At 52.3% G+C, this 26,541-nt stretch overlaps 1 protein-coding gene across 2 annotated transcripts in view; it reads right to left on the reverse strand.

Moving 5' to 3' along the window:
- Positions 1-1,035: 1,035 nt before the first annotated feature.
- ST8SIA5 (ST8 alpha-N-acetyl-neuraminide alpha-2,8-sialyltransferase 5) overlaps positions 1,036-26,541 on the reverse strand; it is a 47,034-nt gene continuing 21,528 nt past the window's right edge. For both annotated transcript variants that reach the window (XM_024580605.4, XM_024580604.4), the window contains 6 exons: positions 24,893-24,985; positions 15,873-15,959; positions 12,274-12,418; positions 8,599-8,711; positions 7,738-7,830; positions 1,036-6,562 (listed from right to left, as the gene is read on the reverse strand). In XM_024580605.4, the coding sequence (XP_024436373.1) occupies positions 6,094-6,562; positions 7,738-7,830; positions 8,599-8,711; positions 12,274-12,418; positions 15,873-15,959; positions 24,893-24,985 (1,000 nt within the window). In that variant the 3' untranslated portion in view covers positions 1,036-6,093. The remainder of the gene's footprint in view (positions 6,563-7,737; positions 7,831-8,598; positions 8,712-12,273; positions 12,419-15,872; positions 15,960-24,892; positions 24,986-26,541) is intronic.

A 26,541-nucleotide genomic window follows, 5' to 3' on the forward strand; every position in this document is an offset into this window, starting at 1 on the left:
ATATGGTTTTGAGGGAAGAAAAAGAAAAAAAAAAACGTGTTTCCCTTCTTTAGTTTAATCTAGAGAAAGAGGATTGATTAGCAGGCAAGAGGCAGATGAGCAAGATTGCAACAGGGAGAGACAAAGAGGGTAGCAGATGGAGCCCGCGAGACACCACAACACAGACAGCAGAGCCTTCTGGGTCTCAAGCTCCCCTAGGACAGGTGGGGGCGTCCTCACAGCTCAGCGCTTCCCACAGAGATGGCGCTGGGCAAAAAATAAACAAACAGAGGACTCTCTTAAGCCGACAATTCCACAGGATGGCACTCAGTTTATTACGAGGGTCTCCTGAACTAGGTAACCAGAGCCCCTCGTTGCTATGAACACCTGGCTCTGTGCCAGTGCTGGGGGCGTGAAGATGAGCCAGATTAGGGGACTTCCGTTCGGGAAAGGGCAGGCCCATGGCCAAGGACACAGGATGCCTGTGCCACATGCTACAAGGACATCCTAAGTGAAGTCAGTGATGGTTAGGACAGAAGCACGGAGGAGAGAGTGTCCAGCCCACAGAGGGGAGGACGCAGGGACTACACACAACCAACACCTGCAAAAGTGACAGAGTAAAAGGGGAGGAGAGAGGGAGGTGGGAGTGTGAAGCCAATTCAGGCATTTCCAACAGTTTGTACAAAAGCACAGCCCCTGGAGGAGTACAAGGGTGGGGTGGGGAGGTGGCAGGAGGGTCTCTGGGGAAGTGAGTGAGCCAGCTTGGAACAAGCCCTGCCTGTCTGGGTAAGGAATCTGGACTATATGGTAAAGACAGGCAATGGACTCCACCAAAGGTATTTTCAGAAGGTAACTCTCTGGAAGCAGCTCAGTCAGAAGGGCCTGAGTTTAAGGCAAGAGGGATGCAGGTAGGGAATAAATTCAAGGGATATAAATGAATCAGAACTGACATGATTTGGAGAACAGACACAGAAGGTGAAGGAGAAGGAAAAGCAAAGGATGACCGAGTACAGTGATGTGAGAGAGCCATTCACCGAGTGCTGACCGAGTGGCGGTGGGGCAGGGGCGGTGGGGGGGGCAGGGGGCAGAGGGTGGATAGAGGGAAGCTGCGTTCACTGGGTGTCTCGTTTGTGCTGGGCGCTGGGCTAGGCATCACACAGCATGGCATCACGCAGCACTGTCTGACCCAGCCTGGCTGCGGCTGGGGGAGCTGGTGACCCAGCCTCATTCATCTGAGCTTCCAGGGGCTTCTGAAGCTCCTCTGAAGTCACCAGCTAGTAAGTGGCAGGTGACATAGAGCCCAGATCTGAGGACATGTTGAGGTTTGACATGCCATGCAGGTAGAGACATTCTTAAGACCACAGTGAGCATGGTTCTGATGCTCCAAGAGGACCAGCCTACAGGGAATGGGTTTAAGCTGCAAGGACAGAAGAGACTTGAGGCTGTAAATCGATGAGATTTCTGAAGGAACGTTCCTGAAAAGAGAAGAACCCTGAGGTAGCTTCCAGAGGCCACCCTTGTCACATGTCACATGGATGTTGAGGATGAGGCCTGAGAAGTACCCGCTGCTTTGGCAAGTACCATCTTTCTCCTGCCAACCTTCAAATTCCGGATTGACTCGGGCTGTTGGACCCTTGGTTTGGAGTCTGGACACGCCCGCTGGACCTTCTCTCCAGCAGGCAGGGGCTTGGTTCTGCTCATCGCTCACTCCTACAGCTCCCCAGCACCTGCACGGTGCCTGCACAGAACAAGTGCTCAATTAGTATCAGTGGAAAACCTGGCTAAAGCCAGTTCTGTGCTCGCCCTCAAATGTCAGAAAGTATAACGGGGTGCAGAGTGAGGGTCCCCTGAAAATGGGAGATAACCCCCACAACCCTTGGTTAGAGGAAGGGGGAAGTGGATGATATGGTGTTTAAGATACTTTGCATAACAATAGCAAGTTAATAGCTGTGTCTTTCTTGAAGGGAGAGGACTGCCACCCGGGGTGAAAGGTTCATGTGACTCAGAGCATTCAGGGACTCATGACATAGCTGGGGAAGCTCATACAGTGCCTGCGCGAGAGGCAGTGGGCAGATGTCCACCTGGAAGTTGCTGGGAACTCTTGCTCTGCCTAAAGATGGCAGCCAGAAGAAGGTAAAAGATTCGGGGGAAATGGCAAAAGTGGTACCTCGTAGGAGGGGCCGGATATGAGGTCACATAGGAAGTTCCGGGCCAAGCATTTAAAATAAGGGCAGGCTGAGAAAGAAAGAGGAAGCCCTGTGGTCTGAAAGGGTGTAGACAGGAGCTGGTTACACAGTCTGGTGTGCAAGGGGGAAGCCATGTGGTATGGAGTGAGAACACATCTCGAGGCCTAGAGTAAGAAGAAGATGGCAGCAGAGCTGATGAAGCTGTGCAGGGACCTGCCTAACCAAGCACGGATTTGTGGGAGATGCTTGGAGCTGAACTGGGACTGCGAATGCTGAGCTACTTTTGCTTCTCTGAAGGATGTACAGAGAAGCCACTCTCTTGGGTAACATGTGCCTGCCTGGACTCCACCATGACCCAGTGCAGCACGGCGCAGGTTTTCCTGGACCACTGCATGGAGGCTGAGGACAACCTACCCCAGATCTTCAAGGAGACAGCTGCTGCGAGAGGATGGTGACTCTAAAACCCACAAGTGTACATTCCAAGGAGGTTGGAGGAAACCTTTTGCAGAGCCAGCTTAAGAACAAATAAGGAAATGGGGGACCTTCTGCACCTGGTTTTAGCTTGCAGTATTTTGGGGAGCAAGGGAAGTGCTAGGTCTTGAGGGAGAGGAGGGCTCAGGGAAGGAGTGCTCTCAGCACCCCCAAGGTTGGAGCCCTGTTAGACATTTGTTCCTTCAACACTAATTATTGGGTTCTGTGTCAAGGTGCCACGTGGCCAAGCCCCAGTTTGCTTGGTTACAAAAGCACTGCCCCTGCGTCCTCCCCATGCTCATCAAAGTCAAGGGCAACAGGCTCTCTGCAGCCCCAGCAGATCAGCGGGCAGAAGTGCCGTGCCAGCACTGCTGACCTGTCTCAGAGGCTGCATCTGACCTTGAGCCACCTTCCTTCTTGCTTGGCTCAGCACCAAGTCATTTCCTTGTTTTTTCTGCCTTTCAACCCTGGGGCTGTGGGTTTAGCACAAAAAAAGATGTGATTTTTTGTTTGTGGAGCATCAATTTCCCCTAAATAAGAATTTAATTGGTAGTCTACACCACAGGGTGTAGGGCCTGTAAGGAGAGGAATACCCTCGGTGGGGGCTCCTGAGCCAATGCCTGGGTTTATCTAGCCTTTGAAAAATGTTTTCCCTGCAAACACTAGCAGCTGGAGAAAGAGCGTGGACTGCGAGTCAGGAGGCTGGGCGAGTGTGGCTTTGGGCAAGTCACTCACCATGGTGTCAGGTAACACGTACCCTTCCTGGGCATTTCTCCTCACCTGCAAGATGTGGAGATGACCTCAGCTTCCCTCCAGTGCCACAGGGAGGGATAGAGGAGGGGGACACCAACAGGCTGAGACTATCTTCTGGACTCATGACAGCCTCCCAGCGCACTTCCCTAGAGATGACTACAGGAGACATGCAAAGGAAGTGCTCAGTCCTGGGCCAGAGGCAGAAAGAGAGCACGGTGAATCTTCGCCATCACAACCACACACGTTTGTGGCTTCATCATGAATGCCTCAGAAAAGAATTAGAGATTACAGAGACCCTAGAGATCTAAGCCTCCGGCTGTAGATGGGGAAACTGAGACCCTAAGGGAGAGGAAGAGACCTGCCCTGAGACCTATACCCAGAAATAGGACCGTGATCCATGAGACCCAGCATCTACAGGGCCCTGGCTGGGCAGACCTCAGCCCACCACACCCTCAGCTGTGAGAACCTCAATGTGTGGCTCTCCAGGACCCCAGCTTCCACACACTGAACATGCTTCTGGTGGAGAGTCAGTTCACAGCAGGCACCCACTCAGTAGAGTCCTGGGATGACCTTACCCAGGTCACCTCCCCATTCTAGGCCTGTTTCCTTAAGTGGGACAAATAGTCTTTAAGAGCCTTCTAGTTCTACCATTCCATCGTTTTGAGAACTGGGCTCAGTTAACCAGAAACAAGTGGCTGGAAACCTCAGTTAACCAGAATCTTTCCCAGAAGCTCCTTTCTTGAGAGAAACAGGCAGAACCTAAGAAAGCATAGCCATGCGTGGTTCTGCTGCAGTTTTTTTCCCATTTACCAAGGATTCGGGCCTACCTTGCCTCCTTGGTTCCGTCCCTGCTGTGCAGAAAAGCAGACGGAGGCTGAGAGCGGCCTCAAGTTTTTTCCCAGTTGGGACCAGAGCTCAAAACAAAGGTGGAAGGCCAGCATCTAGAATAGCGCTGGGCACAGAGTGAACACGTGGTTCACAACAGCCCAGGACCGCCCCTACGTTCTCCTCGCTCTCAGTGGCTGAGCCTGTGGCTCTGCCCGTAAAATGAGGGGATCAGGTGAAAGGTCCTCCTCCCTGCTGTGCTCTCACAGTTCCTCCTCTGAGCACTAGGCATGTGGGGCTGGAATCTGCTTCTGGTGTGCCCTCCAGCCCCAGAAGATGAAGATACCATGGGTTTGGCTCCAGACCACAGCCATGAAGTGAGTTGGAATCTTTTTGCTGGGGGAGGGCCTTGCCTTCAACTTGTTAAAAAAAACACAACATCTGTGAAGTACAATAAAACAAGATGTGTCCATATTTGTCATCATGTACAAGCCCAACCCCAGATCAAAGCGGAACAAGCTATGGAAATGATTACAGGAGGGTGGGAAGAAAGGAAGCAGGAAAGGAGCTGAAGTCCCCCTGGGACTAACAGTCTATGATTGCACATAGCTAAGTTCTAAGGCAATGTACCAACGGCGTGTATGAGGCCCAACCGCATTAATGGTGGGGACACCACAGGGGAAGCAAAGGGAATGGATTTCAGATGGGAAATGGCATGTTAACCCCTTTCAGCCTTGACAGCTAACTTCCCGAAGTGCAGGCCCTGGGGGCCCGAGTGTGTGAAGGTTCCCAGGCTGGGCCATGTGGGAAGTCCTGCCTGTACAGTAGGTCCCTCAGCGATGCTGGTGTCAGAGGCCACGACACGCTTCCGGCCACTATGCTCACCAGTTACTTGGTTCAGCCTGGAGCCTGATGGTTCCTGTTCAGGATCGGGATACAGCAGGATTCTGCAGTATTCAGGAACATAAATAGGAACGGTCTTATAAATAACTCTGGTTAAAACGGAGCTGAAAATAAGGATGCAAAAGAGGAAGCAAATCACTGAGCACTTATGAGTCGATAACGACGGCTTGAAAACCTTAGTGCAAATGGCTGGGCTGGTTTACTTCCTTCTCATCAAAAGATCAAACGCAGGTTTGCACCTGGAGGCACCAGGACCGTGTGTGTATCTGAGGATGTGTCTGAAACAGCGTGGCTCTCCTCAGCGGACAGAGTCTCTGAGAAGATCCTGACTCACAGGCCTTGAGTTAGCCCTCACAGTGTCATTTAAAGGACTCAGATGGTGTAACCTTGGCTGGTAAGTCTCTGGACTTCTCTGGGCCACTCTGTCTTCACAGGAAGGTCTGGCAGCTGGGCTGGCCTCTAAGCTCTGAGATTCTAGGCAGCAAATCAGGGCTGAGGCCTCGAAATAAAACTCAGGAACCCAAAAGTCTGAATTAAATCTTGCCCTTGCTCACGTGTCCCATCTCCAGTCTCCCTGTTTTCCATTCTTTATAGGGCCTTCCTTTAGCCGTGACAAGGCTGCTACAGTTTGTGCTGTCTTTCTTGGATGCTAAAATTGAGTGGAAATGTGCTTTATTCACTTGCAATCCTCAGGGCCTGGACCTTGAGGTGGGACCCAGCAGCATGCTACCGTAGGCAAGGCAGAGACCCGGGTCCCACACTGAGGCCCAGGACGCCTAGCACAGGGCTGACTCTGCCCGGTAACCCATCCTTGCCTCCAGGCCCACAGGTCCCAAGCATGAAGCTGAACTACCGAAGGAGTAACAGCCTTTCAGCCAGCCTTCACACTACCCTGCCTGGCACAGGAGGGAGAGGAGGAGCCAGGGTCTGGGGGCTGGGCGGGCCAGGCGGGGCGGGGCAGGCAGCCAGCACACCCTCAGCAGCAGCTGCAGGTGCCCGTGTGCACACGGAGGATGCCGCGGCTGTGCAGGTGCAGGAAGTTGAAGATCTCGGAGGGCATGGCATGAAAGCCTGGACGGGGTTTGACGTTGTCATAATAGTGGTGAGTGATGTAGAGGCCCGAAGGGTTCATGGGGAAGGCCCAGAAGCCGAACAGGTGCACCTCCTCGCAGAGCTCCAGCGCCGCGGTGACCAGGATGAGGCCCGTGCTGATGCGCTTGGCGCGCACGCCCAGGCTGAGCCAGTAGCGCGACACGTTGACCAGGTACTGCGGGTGGAAGTAGTAGACGGCCTGCGGCGACTGGAAGTCATCCAGCACGTACTTGACGCGGATGGACACGTCGGTGTTGCGTGTGTTGTAGAAGGCCGGCAGCAGCACCGACGCGTTCTCGTACACCTGCAGCACGCGGTAGAAGGGCCGCCGCCACTTCTCCAGCTTGTGGAACCTGGGCAGGGGGAGCAGAGGGAGAGTGTCAGCCACCCACTCCCCGCCCCAGGGGCCCGGTGCCCTTGCTTCCCCACCCCTGCACCCTGGGGTCTTTTCAAAGGACACAGGGGACTCATGGACCATCCCTGTCTCCTTTCATCTGTCCCCTCAGCAGATGAATGTCCAGCCTTCCTTGGGGACAGTTATATTTTTGTAAGTGGGTACAAAAGAGGACAGTCCGGACCCAAAGGGGCAAATATCTAGTGTGTGGCTGCAAAGGGAGGGCAATGCTGAACTGCCATGGTTGAGGCCGGCTTGGGACGGAGCCTGGGACGGCGCCTGGGATGGCTCAGTAGGAAATGGTGAGGGGTGGGGCTCTCTGTAGAGCCTCTGGGCGTTCACCTGTACTGTCTTCCCTGTAAGGCTCCCAGTGGACCTCAGACCAGCTGCCTTCTCAGGCTTCAGTCCTCTCAGGCTTCTCCCCTTCCCCACCCCCGGGCTTTTATGCATTAGACAGCCTGTGAGGTTGGCTCATCTCGCACCTGTCTAATGCTCCTTCACTCTGCTGACTGTAGTGTTCCTGGGCCACTGACCCAGCTTAACAACTCCCCCTCCTCTTACCCTTCATCTGACCTGGATACTGTGACTACCCCCAGGTTGGAGTTACAACACATTAACCCACTCCCCCGAGGCCTCCCAGACAGCCAGGTCCCAGGAGGCAGCCAGGTGGGGGGCTGAGATCTTTGTGTGCGGCTTCTCCCCGGTGTCGCCCGGACGCGCTGCACAGGGAGCTGCCCTCCCTGGCCACACACTGGAAGCCCTCTGACCCAGCACTAGGTGAAGACGGTCTAGACCAGCACTGTCCAAAAGAAAGATAATGCAGGCCACATATGTGATGTTGAATGTGCTAGTAAGCCCATGTAAGTAGAAAAGTGGGTGCAATTAATTTTTATAATATATTTTATTTAAACTGATATGCTCAAAATGCTATCATTTCAACATATTCTCAGTGTGAAAATTTCATAACATATGATCCATCCTGTTTTTCATGTTATGTCTTGGGAATCAGGTGTGTGTTTTATATGCACAGATGGCACATCCCAAGCTAGACTAGCCACGTTTCAGTGCCCAGTTCTACATGTGACTAATGACGACCATATTGGACAGCACAGGTCTAGAAAGAGGGCCACTGACCTCTCTGTAATGATGCTGGGGTTCACAGTGACCACATCCGTCTTCACCCCCACATCCATGGTGTACTTCTCTGAGATGGGGGGTAGGTTGCACCTGTAGGAGAGATGAGGCAGCCCGAGGGCATGTGGTCAGTCATTCCAGATGACGCTGGGAGTGGGCGAGGGCAAGGGGAAGGGATGACGATCGCATGAGAGAGGGATGCAGAGGCAGCTGGCGGGGTGGAATCTTTGTGCCCTGGGCATGGAGGGGCCAGTTCAACCCCTTCCCCCACTGACCCTGAACAGCCCAATAACTGAATCTACAACCCATGAGAACCCACTGTTGCCTCAACTCAAGTCTATTTGCTTTAAGCTCTTATCTTCAACCCATCTTCTTTATCCAGACTAAAGACATAAGTGAGGATCCCCAGAGGTAAGAGGGGGCTCTACATAAGGAAGAAGAAATACAAGGACACGTCTCTAGCTTAGGCAAAGCCAGGGCAAAGTTCAAATTGGTGTCCGCTACAAGGCTACCCTGTTCCAAGCACCACCTCTGGCAGAGCAGAGCCCAGCCAGGAAGGTGGCCGCCCAGACGGCCTCGCCAGCAGATCTGCACGGGGCCCAGTGAATGTTCAGTGTCTTCACCTCTGTTATGGCCACTTGCTCCCATTCTGCAGATTCGGAGACTGAGGACCTGAGGGGTTTGACCATGTGCCCAAAGGGACAGCGCTGGAGAGGAGAAGGGACAACCCAGGGCATGAGGCTCTGCAAGTGTGGGGAGTAAAGGGCATCACTGAGGGGCTGGGGCACACAGGGGAAGTGCACAAAGGCAGAGGGCTGTGGGGGCAGAAGCAGCAGGTGCAGAGCAGAGCGATTCTTTTACCGGAAGACAAAGTCCGCACTGTTAATCTCCCTCCCACAGCGGCTGTTCTTTAGGATGCCTCCGTTGCCCACCACTGCACACTTCTTAAACTGGGACCGGTTGTAGGGCATGTCCTGGGGAGACAGGGGCACAGGCTTCATCGGGTGCTCTCACCTCTGTACCCACATCCACCATTACTCCTCACAGCCCCGCACATCAGCCTTGTAGGGCACCTTGGAGAAAAGTGGTTATTTCATTTTGCAGATGAGTAAAGGGGTCAAAAGACTTGTTCTCACTTCTATAGACAACTACAAATAAGCTTGGGCCGGAAGCCATGTCTCCATAGCCTTTTTCAATAAGCCCTGGGGTGCTCCAGGTTTTCAGAGTGAAGAGAGGACAGCTTATGGCTGGCCCCACTTGCCTTTGGTTTTTCCCATGTTTGGAAACTCGGCTTTTTTATGACAGCTAGTGTACATATCTGAATGATGAATGCAGATGTTCTGGGGATGACGGCCACAGAAATGAGGGCTGGGCCACCCTGGGACCAGAACCCTAAACCTCGTTCCTTTCAGCTCAGAGCAAGGGGCGGGCCCTCCCTCTGCTCCACAAGGACACAGGCCTGGGGCAGGAAGGTCATATGGACTGGGGCTGATGCCAGGACTCAGCAGCAGCAGGGACAAAAGACTGGGGGTGAGCAAGCAAGGCCACGTCAGGGGACCAGTAAGATGCTGGGACACCCCGGGTCTCTGCAAAGAAAGAGCTCTGAGCACAGGGGAGCCCAGGACTCACCCCGAGTAATGATGACAGTTGCAGGAGCGCTGGGAGTGAGCACCTCACAGTGCTCTGACCTGGTCACACCTCAGCTGGCCGGCTTACCTTGGTCTGGGTACTGGCCACCCACATAGGCTCCCTGGGCACGCCCTCCAGGGGACCACAGACAAATTGGCAGGAAAAAGCAAATACTGGCTTGAGACTTAGGAGACCTACTTCTGTCACGCCTCGACTCAAGGCCATAATTCTCTCCTGGGCCACCTGAGGCAGGGGTCACCGGACAGGCACAGGACAGGAGCACAGACCTGCAATCAAGAGTAGGGCAACCAAACATCCAGTTGCCCGGGACTGGTGGGCTTTGCTCAGATGCAGGACTTAACATTTGGCCAAACCAGGAAAGTCTGGGCAAACCAGGACTGGGTACCCTCGTCATAAGCCCCAAGTTCAATCTTGGTTTTGCCCCATAATGAGGTGAATGAAACACAGACAAGTTCCTGAGCTCTCAGCTACTCCCTTTTGTAAATGTTATGAAGTGTGTGAAATTAGGACGGTAACATGTATTTCACACGACTCAGTGAGATCGTGTACAGCAACTCGCTCAGCTGGTACTGCTGATGTTCCTCGTTGCTGGGGCTGCCCCGTGCCCTGCGGCATCCTGGCCTCTCCCCACCAGATGCCATGAGAACCCCACAGTCATGACAACCAAAAATGTCTCCAGGCAGCGCCAAATGTCCCCAAACTGCCCTCTCTGCCCCCCATTAGAGACAATGGCGTCAATGTGAAGCCTACCCAGTGCAGGGCTCGGCCCACTCTGCCAGGGGACCAGGTTGTTGTTACTGGATGGCCCCTAAGGTCCCTGCTGTCTCTGACACCAGGAGGCTGCTGGGCAGCTGTCCTCTCAGCACACACCAGCTGGCCAGCCTGCAGGAGCGCGGCCCCGTCAGCACCTTGGGCTTCTGCTGGGACCGACATCCAGGTGGGTGTCATGGAAAATCACACCACACCAGGATCATTGGGAAGGAGGCTAAACCTCAAGGAGGTGTGGCATCATCTCTGGGAGACTGTCCTTCCTTGTGGTCCACCTTCCCTGGAGGGACAGGCCCAGGGGGCCAAGATGGGGAAACAAGGGCGTCTCACGACCAGTGTGGGAAAACGCACTGCTTGATTTTCATCAGAGAAACGGAAAAAACGAAGTCGTCTTTGGAGAAACCCTGAGGGCTCTTTATGTCCTGTGTCAGTTTCCCAAACTAAATCCAAAACTGCCTGGGAGGACTTTCTGAAAATACAGGTGTCTGGGCCTCATCCCAGAACCACAGAATCAGAACCTTCAGGCTGGGGTAGGACACCGAGATGCTCGCTTTGTATAGACTCAGAGACACACGCTTTAGGGAAGTTCGGAAAATACTTCTGTGCCACATGCTCTGGTTCAGGGATGGCCCCGCAAACATCTGACTTATCACCTACTTCTGCACAGCCTGCAAGCTAAGAATGGATTTTGTATTCTGTGATAGTTGGGGAAAAATCTGAAGAAGAACACCTTGTGACATGTAAAAATCACACGAACAAGTTCTGGGTCGAGGGGGAACAGTGCTGCGGGAACACAGCCGCGCTCATTTGTTTGCCTGCGTCTAAGGCTGCGTCACGTGAGAACAAGAAAGGAGGGTGGTTGTGACGCAGGATGTATGGCCTGCAGAGCCTAAAATGTTCACTCCCTGACCCTTCCCATGCATCGGTCCCTTCCCTCGTTCCCTGGGCCTTGGTGGCCCACACCGTGGCCCTCCTTGGACCCTCTGTGTGTCACCCACGGGCACTACCTGCGTGACAGGCAAGTTCACCTGCTGTCAACCTTGTGCTCCCGGCCTTCTAAGACCCAGCTCGTCCAGAAGGCTCACACCCCATCGTCCTCCAGCACTGGGACATGGGAGGGCATGTCTGACACCTTCAGCTCCCCCTGGCGCCTCACAAGGCCCACCGTACCAGGACACTCTGCTGCAAGTGTCAGAATGCAGCGTGACCCTGGGCTATTTCATGACTGCTCCTCGAGGAGGAGGGCGGCCCAGGCCCTCAGGTCTCATCCAGGAAGACCCAAGCATACCACCAATCTGCATATCTGCGAATTGGACTCACGACGTCCCGCCCAGAGCCCGGCACTCTCCAAGAAGTGGTAATGAGCAGGTCCCACGGAACCTTCCTCCTCCTTTGGTGGTAACCATCAGAATCGGCTGCAAGTGCAGCCTCGAATGCCCGTGATCTGAGAGTCAGAGGCAGCGATCAGGCCAGAGCAGGGGCATATACCCAAGCCTCAGGGGTCCAAGCAGTTCGCTCTCACGGACCACTCATGGTGTGGTCCCCATGACCAGGGGCAGCTCCCTCTTGATTTCTTTTATGTGAAAAGGAAAAAATAAATGCCTATCTTCCTTAGGTGTCTGATATTTCAGATTTTCTGTTATTAGCAGCCAAACCTATTCCCAATCTAAACCCCAGTGTTGCAGATAGGCACCCAAGACCCTCCAATACCAGACCAATCTTGCAGTGCCTTGCTTCGTATTGATTGGTGATTTCTTGTGCACACACATCACTTTCATGGATGTTTTTGCTCTGTGCCTCCCTCGGGTGGAGGACAAATGCGTATCACTCTCCCAGATATCTTCAGGATGTCCTCCACAAGCAAGGCAACAACCAAAATTTTACAACTACTTTCTTGCCAAAAGTCACCCAACCAATAGCCATCTGGCATTCACTGTGCCAGACCAAACCCACAGGAAACATTCTACTGAGCCTAAGAGAGTGGCCAACCAGGGCCAGGACATTGGGTGCAGCGGGTACAGCAGAGTAGTGCCAAACCATGTGGACATGGCTGCAGAGGGCCGGGCCGGGCTGGGCCGGCTCCTCCCCGCACCCAGACCGCCCTGCCCAAAGCAGCACCTTGGGAAACATGCGAAAGATCTCCTGGTTGATGTGGTAGATGCCGCTGGTGTCCACCTCATACTTGAGCTTTGTCCCCAGGGGGGTGTTCTTCTGGGTGGTGAAGAGGAAGGAGGGGGCGTTGCAGCACCTGGACAGGGTGGACCTGCCGGATAGAAGACAGATGGGAGAGACTGGTGACCACGGGGTGAAGCAGGGCCTCTCGAAGAGCAGAGGTGTCATAGAGGCCTCTCAGGGAGACTGGGGAGCACTACTTTCTCCCGCCTACCCCTTCCCACCCACACGGCTGCTCCTGCTGTCCCCTCCCCTAGCAATCCCCCTCCCTATGCCTGTGCCTTTAAGGTGGCAGCCAGGTTTCTCTCCATTACCCTGTCCCCACGGACCCCACTGGCCTCCAAAGCATCCCACCCGCTTCGTCATCCGCCAACTCCCTCCATGTTTGAACAAAAGCCCCATGATGGTAGTGACCCTGCCTCTATGGATCCTGCATAACGTCAGTCACACAGGTGTTTGATGGCCAGGGGCCTGCCAATCGTGGGACAAATCATTGCTCATTTGAGCTTTCATCGAGACCTGCTAAGCGTTCTACTACTTCCTGGACACAAGCTCATGGGAAGGGAAATGAGCCCTAACAGAAGCCCAGGGACACAGAGCTCTTCCTTAGGCTCCAGGCCCCCACACCAGACTCTAGATGAAGCGTGCTCCCCGTAGGATGGGGTCAGAAAGCCAGGACAATCGAGGTCAACAGAGATGTGCTATTTTGAGAAACAGTTTTAGGAATGGGGGAAGGTCAGAAATTTGAGATGGTGGGTTGATACTGGACGACTTCCTGAAGAAATGGAACCTGGCTGCAGAAAGATGTTTTCAGGAGTTCATTATTTTATTTTAGAAAAAGGAGAAGAGCCCTGTGGTTTTCACTCACAAAAACCCTCAAATAGGAGCTCCCGGAAAGGTTAAAGCTGAGAGGAAGCAAGCAGGCTTAAAACAAACACCCTCCAAGGGAAAATGCGGCTGATGAGGCCATCTTGGGAGTCAGCCGGGCTGGAGAAGCCTGGGTTTCTCTTCCCTGCAGCTGGCATTCCACCGGCAGTGCATTCTCCCAGGCCTGCAGGCCAGGCGTGGTGATGGAGTCAGGTCCTGGGCACATCTTGCTCCCCTGACCTGGCTGCAGAGGGGCTGGGCTTCACAAAGGATGCAATTTGCTGCCCACTCACACTGGGGAGTTTGGGCCCACGAGGACACACTTTCTCCTAAAATAGTAGTGGGGGGCTGAGTACACCCTGGCCGTCTTCCTCTGATACTGGCTCCAGGCCCGGGCGCCTCCGGTGTCCACGTAGCCGTGGGATAAAGGGACACCTTCTCCCTGAAGCCCAGATGATTAACTAAAATTGAGGAGGAGCTGTCTGGAAAGCTCACACCCACAGTCCCGGACGGAAACTTGGCTTGTGAACCTGGTGTCAGGAAGCCCGGATTCTAGTTTCTGCTCTGCCCCCACCAGCTGTGGGGCTTTGGGCACATCTCTTCCCCTTGGTGGGCCTCAGTTTCCTCATCCGGAGAATACAGGGCTGCCTCTTCTGGCCCTCTACAATTCTGGGACTCCAAGCTGCCAGAGCCAGGAAGGTTATACAAATATGTTTTTATGACTTTATCTCTTGCATGGACTCCACTGGGGAGTTCAGCTGGCTACTGGTTAGGGAGAGCATTCTTTCCTATTGAGGGTTGGGTTTCATAATGTGACTGTGACTTCCCCAAGGGAAGGCCAGAGGCCTAGCCAGGCAGGGGCCACGGGTCAGCATGACAAACCAGTACCTGGTCTGTTTATCTTTGCTCTTGATCCAGAAACCTGATCTTGTCAACCCTCTGGAGAGTACCCCATTGGAGGAGACTGACTCATACTAACTAAACTCACAAGTGACTGATATATAAACCAGAATGCCAATGGGTCTCCTTTGACCGGGCTCTTTTCCTGTAACTGCATGCTCATGCCTATCTTCTAGCACACCCTCCTGACCCCACCCCACTTCACTGCACCAGGCTCCTGCAAACCCAAAGGAAGAATCTCATTATTGTTCCGTGAGCTTGTAATAAGAGCAAAGGTAAGTGATGACTGGCTTGAAGGTTTTTCCTTTTAGAACATGACCAGACCTGATGTCACCTCCCTCTCCCACACCTGAAACCTCTCCCCCACCCCCACCCAGAAGGGTCTCAGTTTCCCAGACCCTCTCCCCCAGAGACTGCTGGCCCATCCTTGCCAAAGGGTCCTACACTTCTCTCTTCTTTTCTCTTGCCAAATTATCTTCCTATTGCTTATTATTATTATTATTATTATTATTATTATTATTTCCTTAGATATGTGAATCCTGCAGATGAGGTTTCTGCCTGCTCTCAGCCCGGACAGCATCCTTTTGCATCTCACTGACCTCGACCTGCCACTCCCTCAGCACTCTCAGGCCTCACTCACAGTGGGGCAGTGGGGTGCGGGGGTCTGCCTGTGAGGTCCCCGCAGTAACACTTCCTTCTAAGGGGTGGATCTGGAACAGCACTTGTAGCCCAGACTTGGACCCTCTTCCCCCTCTTCCTGTACTTGGTTCAAGTTCATGTTCTACTTCTACAAGGGGCAGGTCTCTGCAAACTGCTCTCAGGCCTTATCTGGGTTCCACAGCCTCACAGAGACCCCTGGTTCAGGGCTGCGGGCACCTGTTCTTCAAGGGTGATGTTTTCAACAACCACATTTCTAAATACGTGCCGCCTCAAACTACTGCTTGGTCTCCAGGTGGCCTGGAATTGCAGCGAACAGGAACACATGTCGTATAAAGAAAATACAAAATACTTAGTGTTATTTGCTTCTCCCAGCCTCCCATGTAGGGTTCCTCCCTGCTGATGGATCCTCAGTATGTTTAAACTATGACCTAAGTTGCCAAAATCCAGTTTATACACACATTTCCGTGATCCTATCAATTCTACTTAGTAAGTTCTACCTACACTAAAGTAATACTGTAAAGTCACAGATTTTAGAGGTGCAAAGGACCCCTATATTAACCATTAATCAACACGAGTGCATGGGCTTTGCTAGCTGCTTAGCTCTCAGAGACGGGAGAACTTTAAGATACAGCTTGTGTCTCTCTAGGAGCTTATGACCTGGCAGTCTGGTTAGAGAGCAATGAGAAAATAATCCGCAGCAGCACTCAAACAGCGGCTGCAAGAACCCAAGAGCTCGGAGAAGGAGAGGCTGCTGGGTTAGAGCGGCTGCCAGTAGGAGTGAGGGGGGTGATGGGGTGAGACCATGGATGGTGCTTAATGTGCCTTAACACACAGGCCTGCTGGAGACCGCCTCCTGCAAATCGCTTCACCTGTATGAGTCTCAGTTAACCTCGGTTTTACTGGTGATGACACCACTGACCTTGTTAGGGATGGAGTAAAAGTGGAGGACGCACCCAGCAGCTGAGTCAGAACCCTCCTCCCCCACTGCCCAGACTCCAGAGCCCTGCCAGGGCCAGCTCCAGGGAGATGCCCCTGGGGCTGGGCCTAGCAGGACAGAGAGGATCTGAAGAGGTGGCAGGAACAGAACCCCCGGGGCAGGACAGACGAGTCTTACGTACTTGAACTGGTTGGCTTCGGAGATGTTCATCGCCCATTTGCACATCTGCAGGCTCCTCCACCTGTCGAACAGCTCCGACTGCTTCACCCTTGGAGAATGGAGGACGGAAGAGTCTGTGAAAGGGCCAGGCTGCCCAAAGCGTCATCCTTCCCACACATGCTCCCTTCCTGCTCCCCCATCTGCTGAATCCTGGGCTGGTCTGCGGTATTACCTGTACTTTCTCAGTTTCTGTGTTTTTGATGCTCTGGCACTGGGGGCCATGCTGACTCCTACAGACAGCAAACGACTCTTCTGCAGGCCCACCTTCCAGGCCACAGCAACCAATCCAGAGCTCACCTGCAACCACCTCTTTATCAACCCACTGCTAGCTCCCTGGCCTAACCCTCCCAGGGCCAGGCATCAGACCCCTGGGGGCAGCCCCTATGCAGCAGAGCGCACCGAAATCCCTCACACTAGCCGATCTCAAACCTGTCTACCCACCTCGCCTATTCCTTCCCGTGAGAACCACAGGGAAAGCTCTAGCCTCTGTTTCTCCTCAACCCTTCGCCTCCTGCCAGCACTGGGGCTTCTCTGTGCGGCCCTGCATGGCGAGCTGTGCCTCCTTTTCTAGGGATCTGGAAGTGTAGAACTTCTTCCTTCGCAATATCATTTTTTTACAGATTTATTTAGTTAGTTAGTTTTAGAAAGAGGGGGAGGGAGGAAGAAAAATATCGATGTGAGAGAGAAACATCAATTGGTTGCCTCTCATGCACACCCCGACTGGGGACCAAACCAGCAACCTGGGCATGTGCCCTGACTGGGAATCGAACTGGCAACCTTTCGGTTTACGGGAGGACACTCCAACCAAATGAGCCACCCTGGCCAGGCCATGATATCATTTCTGTGCCTGTGTGTCTTACCCATCTGATTAAAATAAATCCAGGGTACATTTTATTTTATGTTTAATTTTTTTAAATTGATTTGAGAGAGAGAGAGAAAGAGAGAGAGGGGAGAGAAAGAGAAACATCAATTTGTAGTCCCACTTATTTATGCATTCATTGGTTGCTTTTTGTATGTGCCCTAGCCAGGGATTGAACCAGCAACCTTGGTGTATTGGGATGACACTCCAACCAATTGAGCTACCCAGCCAGGGCTCCAGGGTACATTTTAAAACATTCTTCCTCATGTGCCCACCCCCAAGGACCTGCCCAGATGTCCCAGGAACATCTGTCTATAAAGGGCAAGGTACCATTTCCCTAAGGAAATGGCTGTACGTCACTCACACTGCTCAGCACACAGTAGGGCTCATGATGGGGATGCCCTTCTCCTTCGCCTCTCCAAGGGCAGACCACAATTTCCAGATGACACAAAGGAAGAGATGAGAAACCTGAGCTGTGTTCCTTTTGACTGAACCACCGCCTGCAAGGCTTTAGCTCGTTGGTTTTTAAACATCTCCGCTGGTGATATGCTAAGGCCCTCTCTGGAAAGGGAATGTCTAAATCACGTGGGATTCTCCCTTTGACTGAAACCAGCAAAAAACATTAGATCATGGAACCCTATTTCCACTGAGCAGTGCATCAGATTGGAGTTTCCCTGGTAATAGAAAAAAACATAATAAAAACATACCGTAATTTGAAAAAGGCAAACACTCACATAACTGTAAGATTAAACAAACAAACAAACAAGTTCGTTCTACAGATCTGTTTCCCTGTGTTTAATTGCAGGGGAAATAGGTGTTCCCAAACAGGGCAAGCCCTCCCCTACAAAGGGAATACAGGACGGGTAGGGGGAGGGGTGACTGCAGGAAAAGTCACTTAGGAGAGCAACAAAGCACGTGAATCAGGAAGCAGAGGGGGCCTTGGGCCTCAGACCCAGTTCAGATACCTCCTAACTACTGGATGTGTTTGGCAGCTTTAAAGAGCTGGGAGGAGCCCCTCCCCTCATCCTGACAATTCCTCTGGCTTTCCCAAGCCTCCCATAGCAGCTCACGTGCAGTGCCGGGCCCTCAGAGGAGATGTGTCATTATACAGCTGCACCCTGCCTCACACACCACTTCCCTCCCCCACTTCCTGCAACCCACAGGCCCACAGGCCCCATGTTCCGCCAGTGCCTCAAACACAGCCGAGGCCCGACTGCAGGCCGGGGTCCAAGTTCAACTGTCACCAATGTCTGAGCCCCATTCTCTGTACCTCCAATGCCCTTGTCACACCCTGGACCAAAGTCAGGGCCTGAACACCCAGCCTGGAATCCTCGCTCCATCCCCAACTTGCAGCGTGGCCTCGGATAAGCCACTTAACCTCTCTGAGACTCGGCTGCTTTATCTGTGAGATGGAGGCAGTAAAGTCTGCCCTGCCCACCTCAAAGGCCGTCAGAAAGGTCCAATGAAGAACTATTTGTGAAAATATGTTATAAATTGCTTTACAGATGCCCAGATCATCTTTAAAGATGAAGGGTTGATGCCAGGCACTTACCTCCTCTCTCCCAAGGCACCAACCACTAACACTCTAGAAGAACAAAAAAGGTATAAGCCTACCGGATGAATGGAATAAATGGAGTGGGGGGGGTCTTGGTGGAAGAGAGATTTCAACACACATACAGAAGGAGACAGGGTGACGTAAGGAGGAAAGCACAGCCCAGAGAGAGAGCCGATTCGCACAGCAAATGTTAAAGTGGGTGGAAGGTGGGGCGGGGCCATGGAGTTAAAACAAGGATCGGTTGTGAGCCCACGTCCAGAACTACCGAGCCCCCCCACCCCCGACAGCAGCCAAACATTGAAGGTCCGGCAGAGGGGAGAAGAAGGGTTGAATCAGACTGTCAGTTTCTGCTTTTAAAGCAAACTCCCACTCCCAGGGAAAGACTCTGGGTGTTCTAACAGCAGAGGCGCCAGCCAGCAGCAATCTGGAACACCTGCCCTCCAGGAAAGCTGCTCGCAGACTCAGAGTTCCTGTCAGCTTTGCGTTGTTTAGATATGAGTAAGTAACCAAGGGTCACCTGAAGGAAACAGACCAACATACACCATCGGATGAAATGACCAGAGAATTTATTTCGAAGAAATCCAAAACATTAATTCGAAAAGATAGATGCCGTCCGATGTTCATTGCAGCGTTACTTACACAAGCCAAGATGCAGAAGCGACGTAGGTGGCCATCCATGGACAAATGCACAAAGAAGATGTACACGTACGCAGTGGGGTATTACTCAGCTGTAACAAAGACCGAAATCTTACCGTTTGCAACAACGTGGATGGACCTCAACGACAGGATGCTAAGTGAAACAAGGCAGTCAGAGAAAGACAAGTACCACATGATTTCACTCATATGTGGAATCTAAAATACAAAATAAATGAACAAACAAAACAGAAAAAACTCGTATATACAGAGAGTAAATTGGTAGTACACACATGGGAGGGGGATTGGGAGACTTGGGTAAAAGGTGAAAGGGATGAAGAAGTACAAATTGCCAGTTATTAAAACAGTCACAGGGATGTAAAGTACAGCTTAGGGATCACAGTCAGGAACAGTGTAACCACTGCGAAAGGTGTCAGTTATGCCAGGTGGGTACTAGGCTTATTGGGGTTATAATTTCATATGGTTTGTAAATGTCTAATCACTTCAGGTGTCAAATGTTTAACACCTGAAACTAATATAATACTTTATATCAACTGCAATTGAAAAATACACTTTCAAAAAGAAAAATATTTGATTTTTTGGTATGTTATAATTATAGGTACTATTTTTCTATTTTTCATTTTAATTATTTTTCTTATACTGCTTTTTGGCATAAATTTCTTCAAAATATTAGCCTGTACATCTAATTGAACTACTTCATATTGATTATTATTTGTGCCTACACACAGAAAAAGAAATTAATTAAATTAAAATACTGATTTTAAAAAAAAGACCACAGAGAGAACTATTGGAGGAACAAAATAGAACTTTAAAATATTCTACTTAGTGTCCCCAGAGATATTCAAGAAGTATGACGTCCCCAAAATAAGAACACACTTCCCTGAGCACAAAGCAAGAGCTCTTTGGGGAAAAAAAGTTTAAATGAGCTAGAGGATAAAGTCAAGAAATTTTCTCAGAAAGTAGAAGCAAAGGGCAAAGAGATAATAAAAAATGAGATTAAAATATATGAGTGCTAGAGAAGCTATCGAGAAAAGCCAGTATCCAATTCTTAGATGTAGTAAAAAGAGGAAACAGAGAAAAATAAAGAAAATATAAAGAGATCTAATAGAAAGTTCAAGAGTGTAGACATGAGCCCCGGTGCATCCTGGGCACACCGTCGGGACATCTCAGAACTGCCATGACAGGTCCCCTCCAAAGGAACAACTGACATCACGCTCGTGTGGCCCGGGCACTAGGAGGCAACAGAGAAGGTCTTCAGCCTGCTGGGGGGAAATGGCTTTCACCTAACACACCAAACCCCACCAAACCAGCTATGAAGTGTAAGGGGGAAACGAAGTCATTTAGACACGGAAGGAATCAAAAGTTTACCTCCCGCCCATCCTTTTGGAGAGTTTGCGTAAAGGGGGTTAGAAGCAAAACGAAGGAGTGAGCCAAGAAAGAAGCAGCTATTAGTCCTAAGCCAAGGTGAACCCGCCCTAAGGAGGCAGGAAGGAAGACCTGGGAAGATGATGGGCGACCTGTCAGGAGGGCAGCCTGTCCGGGTTGGAGTGAGAGGATGAACGAAACCCTGGGGGTTACCTGGTTGATGGAGAGGCAGGGGGCGGGGCGGAAATAGGACATAACGGAGACGAGAATTCACGGCGGAAAAGATGACTAGAAGCCTCAGAAAAAGGGGGGGAAACGTACAAGAAAGGCGATGGAATCACTATTGTCCAATCTTCAAATTTTAGAAACAACACAGTACCGGATCAAGATTTATGAGAATACTGCCAATATTTACGAGAATAAGAAAAGGTTACTTAGGCTATCTATAGATAGAAGAACTGAAAAGAGCAATGGTCCTCAACTTGGAGAAGTGAAGAAGGGCAGGGGGTGGGGGTAAGGGAGCCAAGTCCTCGCCCACCAAAGCGGGATGTCAGTGGACACCGCACAGATGGGGTGCAGGGGACAGCAGCATGCAGGAGCACGGTGAGGTGTGGGCGCCATCGCCAGCAGAAACAGCCAAGAGCTCAAGGAGCAGGGCTGGGGCAGAGGGTGTGGGGCAGAGGACTGTTGCTTTTTATTATTATAAGCTTTCGTAGTCTACTTAATTTCTCTAGCCATGGGCTAGAGATGGTAATAATAATGAGAAGATAATAGTCGTCTCAGCATCCATCTTTTTTCTCCCCTTTTCTTCCAGGGCCGCCTCTGTTTCCGGCCTTGTGCCATCCACTCTTTCACCCGTCCATTCACTTAGCAAACATGCAGGGTCAGACTCCAGGACTCAGAGACACGTGGAGAACCCTGCCCCACCTGGCCCCCGGTCTCTCTCCTGTCTCAGGGAGGGCTCCCCACCCCAGAAAGATGGAGAAGGGACATCAGGAGGGCCCAGCAGGTGGGGCAAAGCCATCTGGGTATGAGCACAGGGAGCAGCAAATTTAAAAATAAAGAGTCTCCAGAATGACTGAATTCAAACATAAAAAATTTTTACAAGCATAGGGACAATGCATTTTCATAACAAATCATCAGAGTGCATTCCTCACGCAGCTGACATCGTCGGGAAGGGGGCCTTGTCCATGTGGGAATTTTCCAGCCGACGGACTTTCACCATTGATGGGAGCCACATTGGAAGGGAATCATTCCCAGATGAATCACACGCGTTCCTGACTCCTCACACAGAATGCCAACTGACACTTGTGTGCCCGAAGGGCCTCAGAGCACATCCATCCAAACCCCTCCATTCACAGACGAGGATTTGACCTTTCCCCGATGACTCAGTCTCCACCAAGAGAAGGGCTCCCAGCTCTGGGCTGGAGCTCAGGTGCCTGGTGCTGTCAGAACCACTCAAATCGGGGGCGGGACTCTGGGCTCTCCCATTTCAGCCCTGCAGGGCCCACTGACCATCAGCTTGAGGACTCAGAAAAGGAGGCACAGAGCCCGCTGCTCCCCGATGTCCCACCAGGCTCAAATGCCGATGCCCCAAGGACAGCCCCAGCCTCCCCTCCCCTTTCCTCTCCTCTCAGACCCCCAGGACCACCAGTGCCGACACTCCCCCAGGAGCCACAGAGAGGCCATGGAGAGACAGGGTGGTGTGAGGCCCAGAGGGTGCCAGTGGGGGTGGTTGCTCAGTTCAGGGACCAAGGCAAGTGTCCCAAAGACAGAGATGAGAACTAGAGCCAAACGCGCAGAGGATAAGATGCCACCAACATGAGCCATAACAAGAGACACAGTGTGGGCACAGATCACGGGGCAATATCAGGCTCCCCATCGTACCCCACAATGTTCAGGCTGAAAACAATGGGCCCCAGTAATTTCTAATTTGGTCCCTAAATGGAAGGTGTGATGGGGACTATTATGAGCTGAGTAGTGTCTCCCCCTAAATTCCTATGCTGAAGCCCTAACCTCCAACCTCAGCACGTGAGTCTATTTGGAGATAGAGTCTTTGAAGAGGCAGTTAAGTTGAAATGACATCACCAGGATAATCCACTGTGACTGATGGCCTCATAAGAGGAAATCAGGACAGTCACACAGAAGGACAACCGTGTGAAGACAGAGAGGGAGGGCAGCCATCTAAAAGCCAAAGAGAGAGACGCAGAGGACACCAGCCCTGCTGACCTTGATCTCAGACTTCTAGCCCACAGAACTGTGAGAAACTTAAGTTCTGTTGTTTAAGTCACCCAGCCTGCGGTCCCTGGCGATACAGCCCTAGCAAACCGGAACAGGGACGAACACCAGCATATGAAACGTACTTGGGCAGGGAAATGGGAGGCGACACGGAAGGAGGCCCAGTCTATGGGGGCTCTCAGGTCTACCCATGCAGACCTTGAGGGAACCATGGGGAAACTGTCCATATTTCATAGTTTACAAAATTAGTGATTTCCCCTTTGAAGACTCACAGGTGTGTTCTCAAGGAGAGCTGATCTGGCTTCCCTAAAGGGCCTGCAATCTCTGAATTTTGAGAGGAAGTAAAGGCTCTCTGCTTAGAACTTAAGGCTCTGGCTCCTAACTGAGGCCTGGGCACCCATCTTTGCCACTAAATCCCAACTCCGGTGGAGTACATGGAACACTAATCACATCGTACCCCAACCACCTGCTTAAAACCCTTCCCAGTTTCCCCAGATAAAGATACAATCTAAATCCACCCCACACGGTCCGGCCCCTGCCTGCCTGCCCCTCTAACAGCATTGCTTCCGTTTCCACTCTCATGCTGGCTCTCGAGCTGCCCTGACCCTGCAGAGCCCGGGACACAGCGGGCTCCTTCCTGGCACAGGGCCTTTGCACAAGCTGTTCCCTCGGTCGGGAATCCTCCTGGCCTACTTAACTCCTGTCACCCTTCAGACCAGAGCACCAGCATCCCTTCCTCAGACAAGCACTGCCTGACAACCCCTCCCCACCAGCCCAGGTCATGTTCCCTGTCTCCCCCCTTATCTCCCTAAGGTAATCAGTTGGTAGTGCCCACTACCCCCGCTGGGCAGTGAGCTCCGCCGGCTGGGTGGGACTGACAGGAGGGTGAGCCACCTCACGGTTCTCTCTAGAGAGGGCACACAGCCCCGTGGTTAGTACGGAGACCATAAACAATGCAGCTAAACCCGGCTGGACGCTTGGCCTTCTCTTGGAAATTTCCTGCAGCTACTAAGCTCACAGAATCTGAACATCAGCCCAGAAAAGCTGTTGCTGCTGCCCGTGGTGGTTCCAGAAAGGGGAGAACGGTGGGGGGGGGGGGCATACGAACACTTATTGAGCACCCACCATGTGTGCTACTATGAATGTGGGCTGCTGGGCTGCTACTTCCCGTATGTTATTTCAGCTAACCCTTCATGGCAACCCTTAAAAGCGAGGCGAAGTGTCCCCATTTTTGTAGGGAAGAGAAGGCTCAGAGAAGTTATGTCATTTGTATAACGATGCAGAGCTGGTAAGGGCCAGCAGCGGCTTTGGATCCCAGGTGTGTCTGAGCCCAAGGACTGTGTTTTTGCTATGACCCACACTACCTGCAAACCATGTCAGACGGCTGAAGGAGCACCCGCTCCTGCCTGCGGGCCGTGGCCCGGTCCCAGGAGCGTGGCAGGGGCCCACAAATCCACAGGAGCGCCAGCCCTGCCTGACTCTGAAATAACCACATTTCTTCCGTACCCAGATATAACTCTTTCCAAATAAATATACATCCTGTCACGAGACACAAATTCCTATAAACGAGTTTGTGAGCCCACGGCAGCCCGAGGAGGGAGGGAAGGCTGGGGCGCATACACACACACACTCAAACGTTCAGCACGGAATGCGCTTTTTCTCACACAGGTTGTAAAACAGCCATTGGTGATCTATTGTTGAATGGGGAGGGGAGAGCACAGTTCTTCTGCCATTTACGTTTTAGAAAGAAATAAAGTGTGAAAAATATCTATATGCAGGTGCTGGTTTTGCAGACTCTTTAGAAGGATGCACAAGGACAGGCAGGGGCTGCCTCTGAGGAGGGCTGGGGGCTGTGGGCAGGGGGCTCTTCACTGTATACTTTTCAGCGCCTCCTGAATGTTCTATCATTTAAATAAAATAATGCAATGAATATAAAAATGTTTTAAAGATGATAGCAAGAAGGAGGAAGGACTAAACTTCAGGTAAGACTCTCCGAAGCCCGCTTCTATTTCTATCCACGAGGAGCTAGTGATGATAATTTTGGAGACTGGTAACTGAGTCTGGGCCTGAAAGGCCAAAGTCACCAGAGGTGACCTTGCAAATTTGGATTTTTTTTCATAAAACACAATCACCCCCATGCAGCCCTCCAGGGCTCTCCACATGCCAGGCCCCCAGGAAGTAGGCCTAATTCTTGCTCTGGCCGGATTTGCTGCAGTTCCTATTTCCTTCTGCCCAAAACCCACCCCGCCCCTTGGCCCTGCCCCACCCACCCACGCACCATGCACCCACCACCCACCCCGGCCACACTCACATGGACAGCACCTTCACCTCCAAGATTTCGTTCCTCAGCTCCAGGCATCTCGTGGAGTTATATTCTAAAGGGCCCTCGTAAAATTCAAAGTACCTGGGAACCAACAGGGACACAGGTTACTATGCAGAGAAGCCAGCCTGACTTTCAGGAGCCTTACTTTTGGGGACCCTTGTTGTGGCGGACGTCTGTTCCAATCAAATAAATAGAGCAACCAGCCCCACCCACCAGGTGACCTGGTGGGAGGCTCCAGGACCTCGGGGGCCTCCAGCTCCATCATTGGGTGGGTGAGACTCACAGCACCCCCATGCCCCCGGGAGTGTAAGCCTTTAGAGGAGCATGACCCCATTTCAGCGAATCATGACATTCAGAAGCAGCTTTGGTTCCAAGTTGCCAAGGGAAAGGAAAGGAGGAGGATGCTCTGTGCCTGTTCTTGTTCTGGCTCTTCCTGTGATCAGTCCCTGCAGGAAGCAGCATGGGGCTTGCGTGGCAAGGCTGCCACCTTCAGCCAGTCCCGCCCTCTCCTGCCCCTTTGCCCTCCTCCTGGGAAAGTTACTCTCTGACAGCCACGAGCATTGCTGAGCCCAAGGCTCTCCCTATTGCACCATCATTTCCATTTCCATCAGCTCACTTGGTCCTCGTGCTCACGCTGAAACTAGCTGAGACAGATGCTTCTTTCTCCCCACTGACAGCTGGGGAAACTGAGGCTAAACGGCTGGAGCTCTGGTCCCACTGTCATCGTGAGGCACGGCCGGGTTTGGTCTACATCCCACTGCAGAGGAGCCCAAGCCCCTTCCGACACCAGCTAGCTCCAGGCGTGTCTGAGCCACCTCAGGGTCCCTGTAGCAGCTTCACACAAAATCACAAATCCCCTTTCCACCAGTGCTTGCCGAGGCCTTACCACAGGCCAAGTGCTGGGCTCAGCACTCGACGGGGAGGCATCCACACTTGACCTTTATAACTAGCCTACAAGGAAAGGGAGCGTCATAAGCATCAGAAGTTCCACTCACTTGCTCAGAGTCGGATATGTGGCAGGTGGCAGCGCTGCAACATGAACCTGCATGTTGACTCAAGACGGCTCTTGTCTGCTCATCTACAACGACAGCTGGTGTCCCCTGGGAAGGGCCCTCTGGCCTCCCACAGCCACTGGGTGAGGAGACCTCTAAGGCTTCCCCTTCTCACACCCAGGAAGGAAGAACACCTGACTGGGGGTGGGGAAGAGTTGAGGGCAAAGGTTCCCTCGAAGATAAAACACGGTAGTTCCCTGCTGGGCTCGGCCAAGGTGGGGCCTCTCAGGACAGAAGCCAGGCGTACCCTCTCCTCGTGGCCTCCGTCTGGAGGTTGTTCAGAAGAGGCTGGGCAGAGTGAGCTGGGAGGTTGGACCCCGCGACAGCCCCAACACCACAGAATCATGAAGCCGCCGCAGGGTGAAGCCACTCTAAGTGTGGGGTCAGTGACCTCGCAGCAGGTAGCTCTGGGGCATCAGGAGTGGGAAAGGCACCCCAGGGCTGCTCCTGTGCCCTGCAATCCATGAGCAAGGATTTAAACTAAAGTCATTCCTCGGGCGATTCCCAGAAACCTGCCCACCAGGTGGAAGCAGTTACTGCACATGTCCCCACATGGCTGACTGACGTGTGCAAACTTGGATGTGG

Source organism: Desmodus rotundus, chromosome 10, assembly GCF_022682495.2.
Source record: "Desmodus rotundus isolate HL8 chromosome 10, HLdesRot8A.1, whole genome shotgun sequence".
Lineage (NCBI taxonomy): Eukaryota > Metazoa > Chordata > Mammalia > Chiroptera > Phyllostomidae > Desmodus > Desmodus rotundus.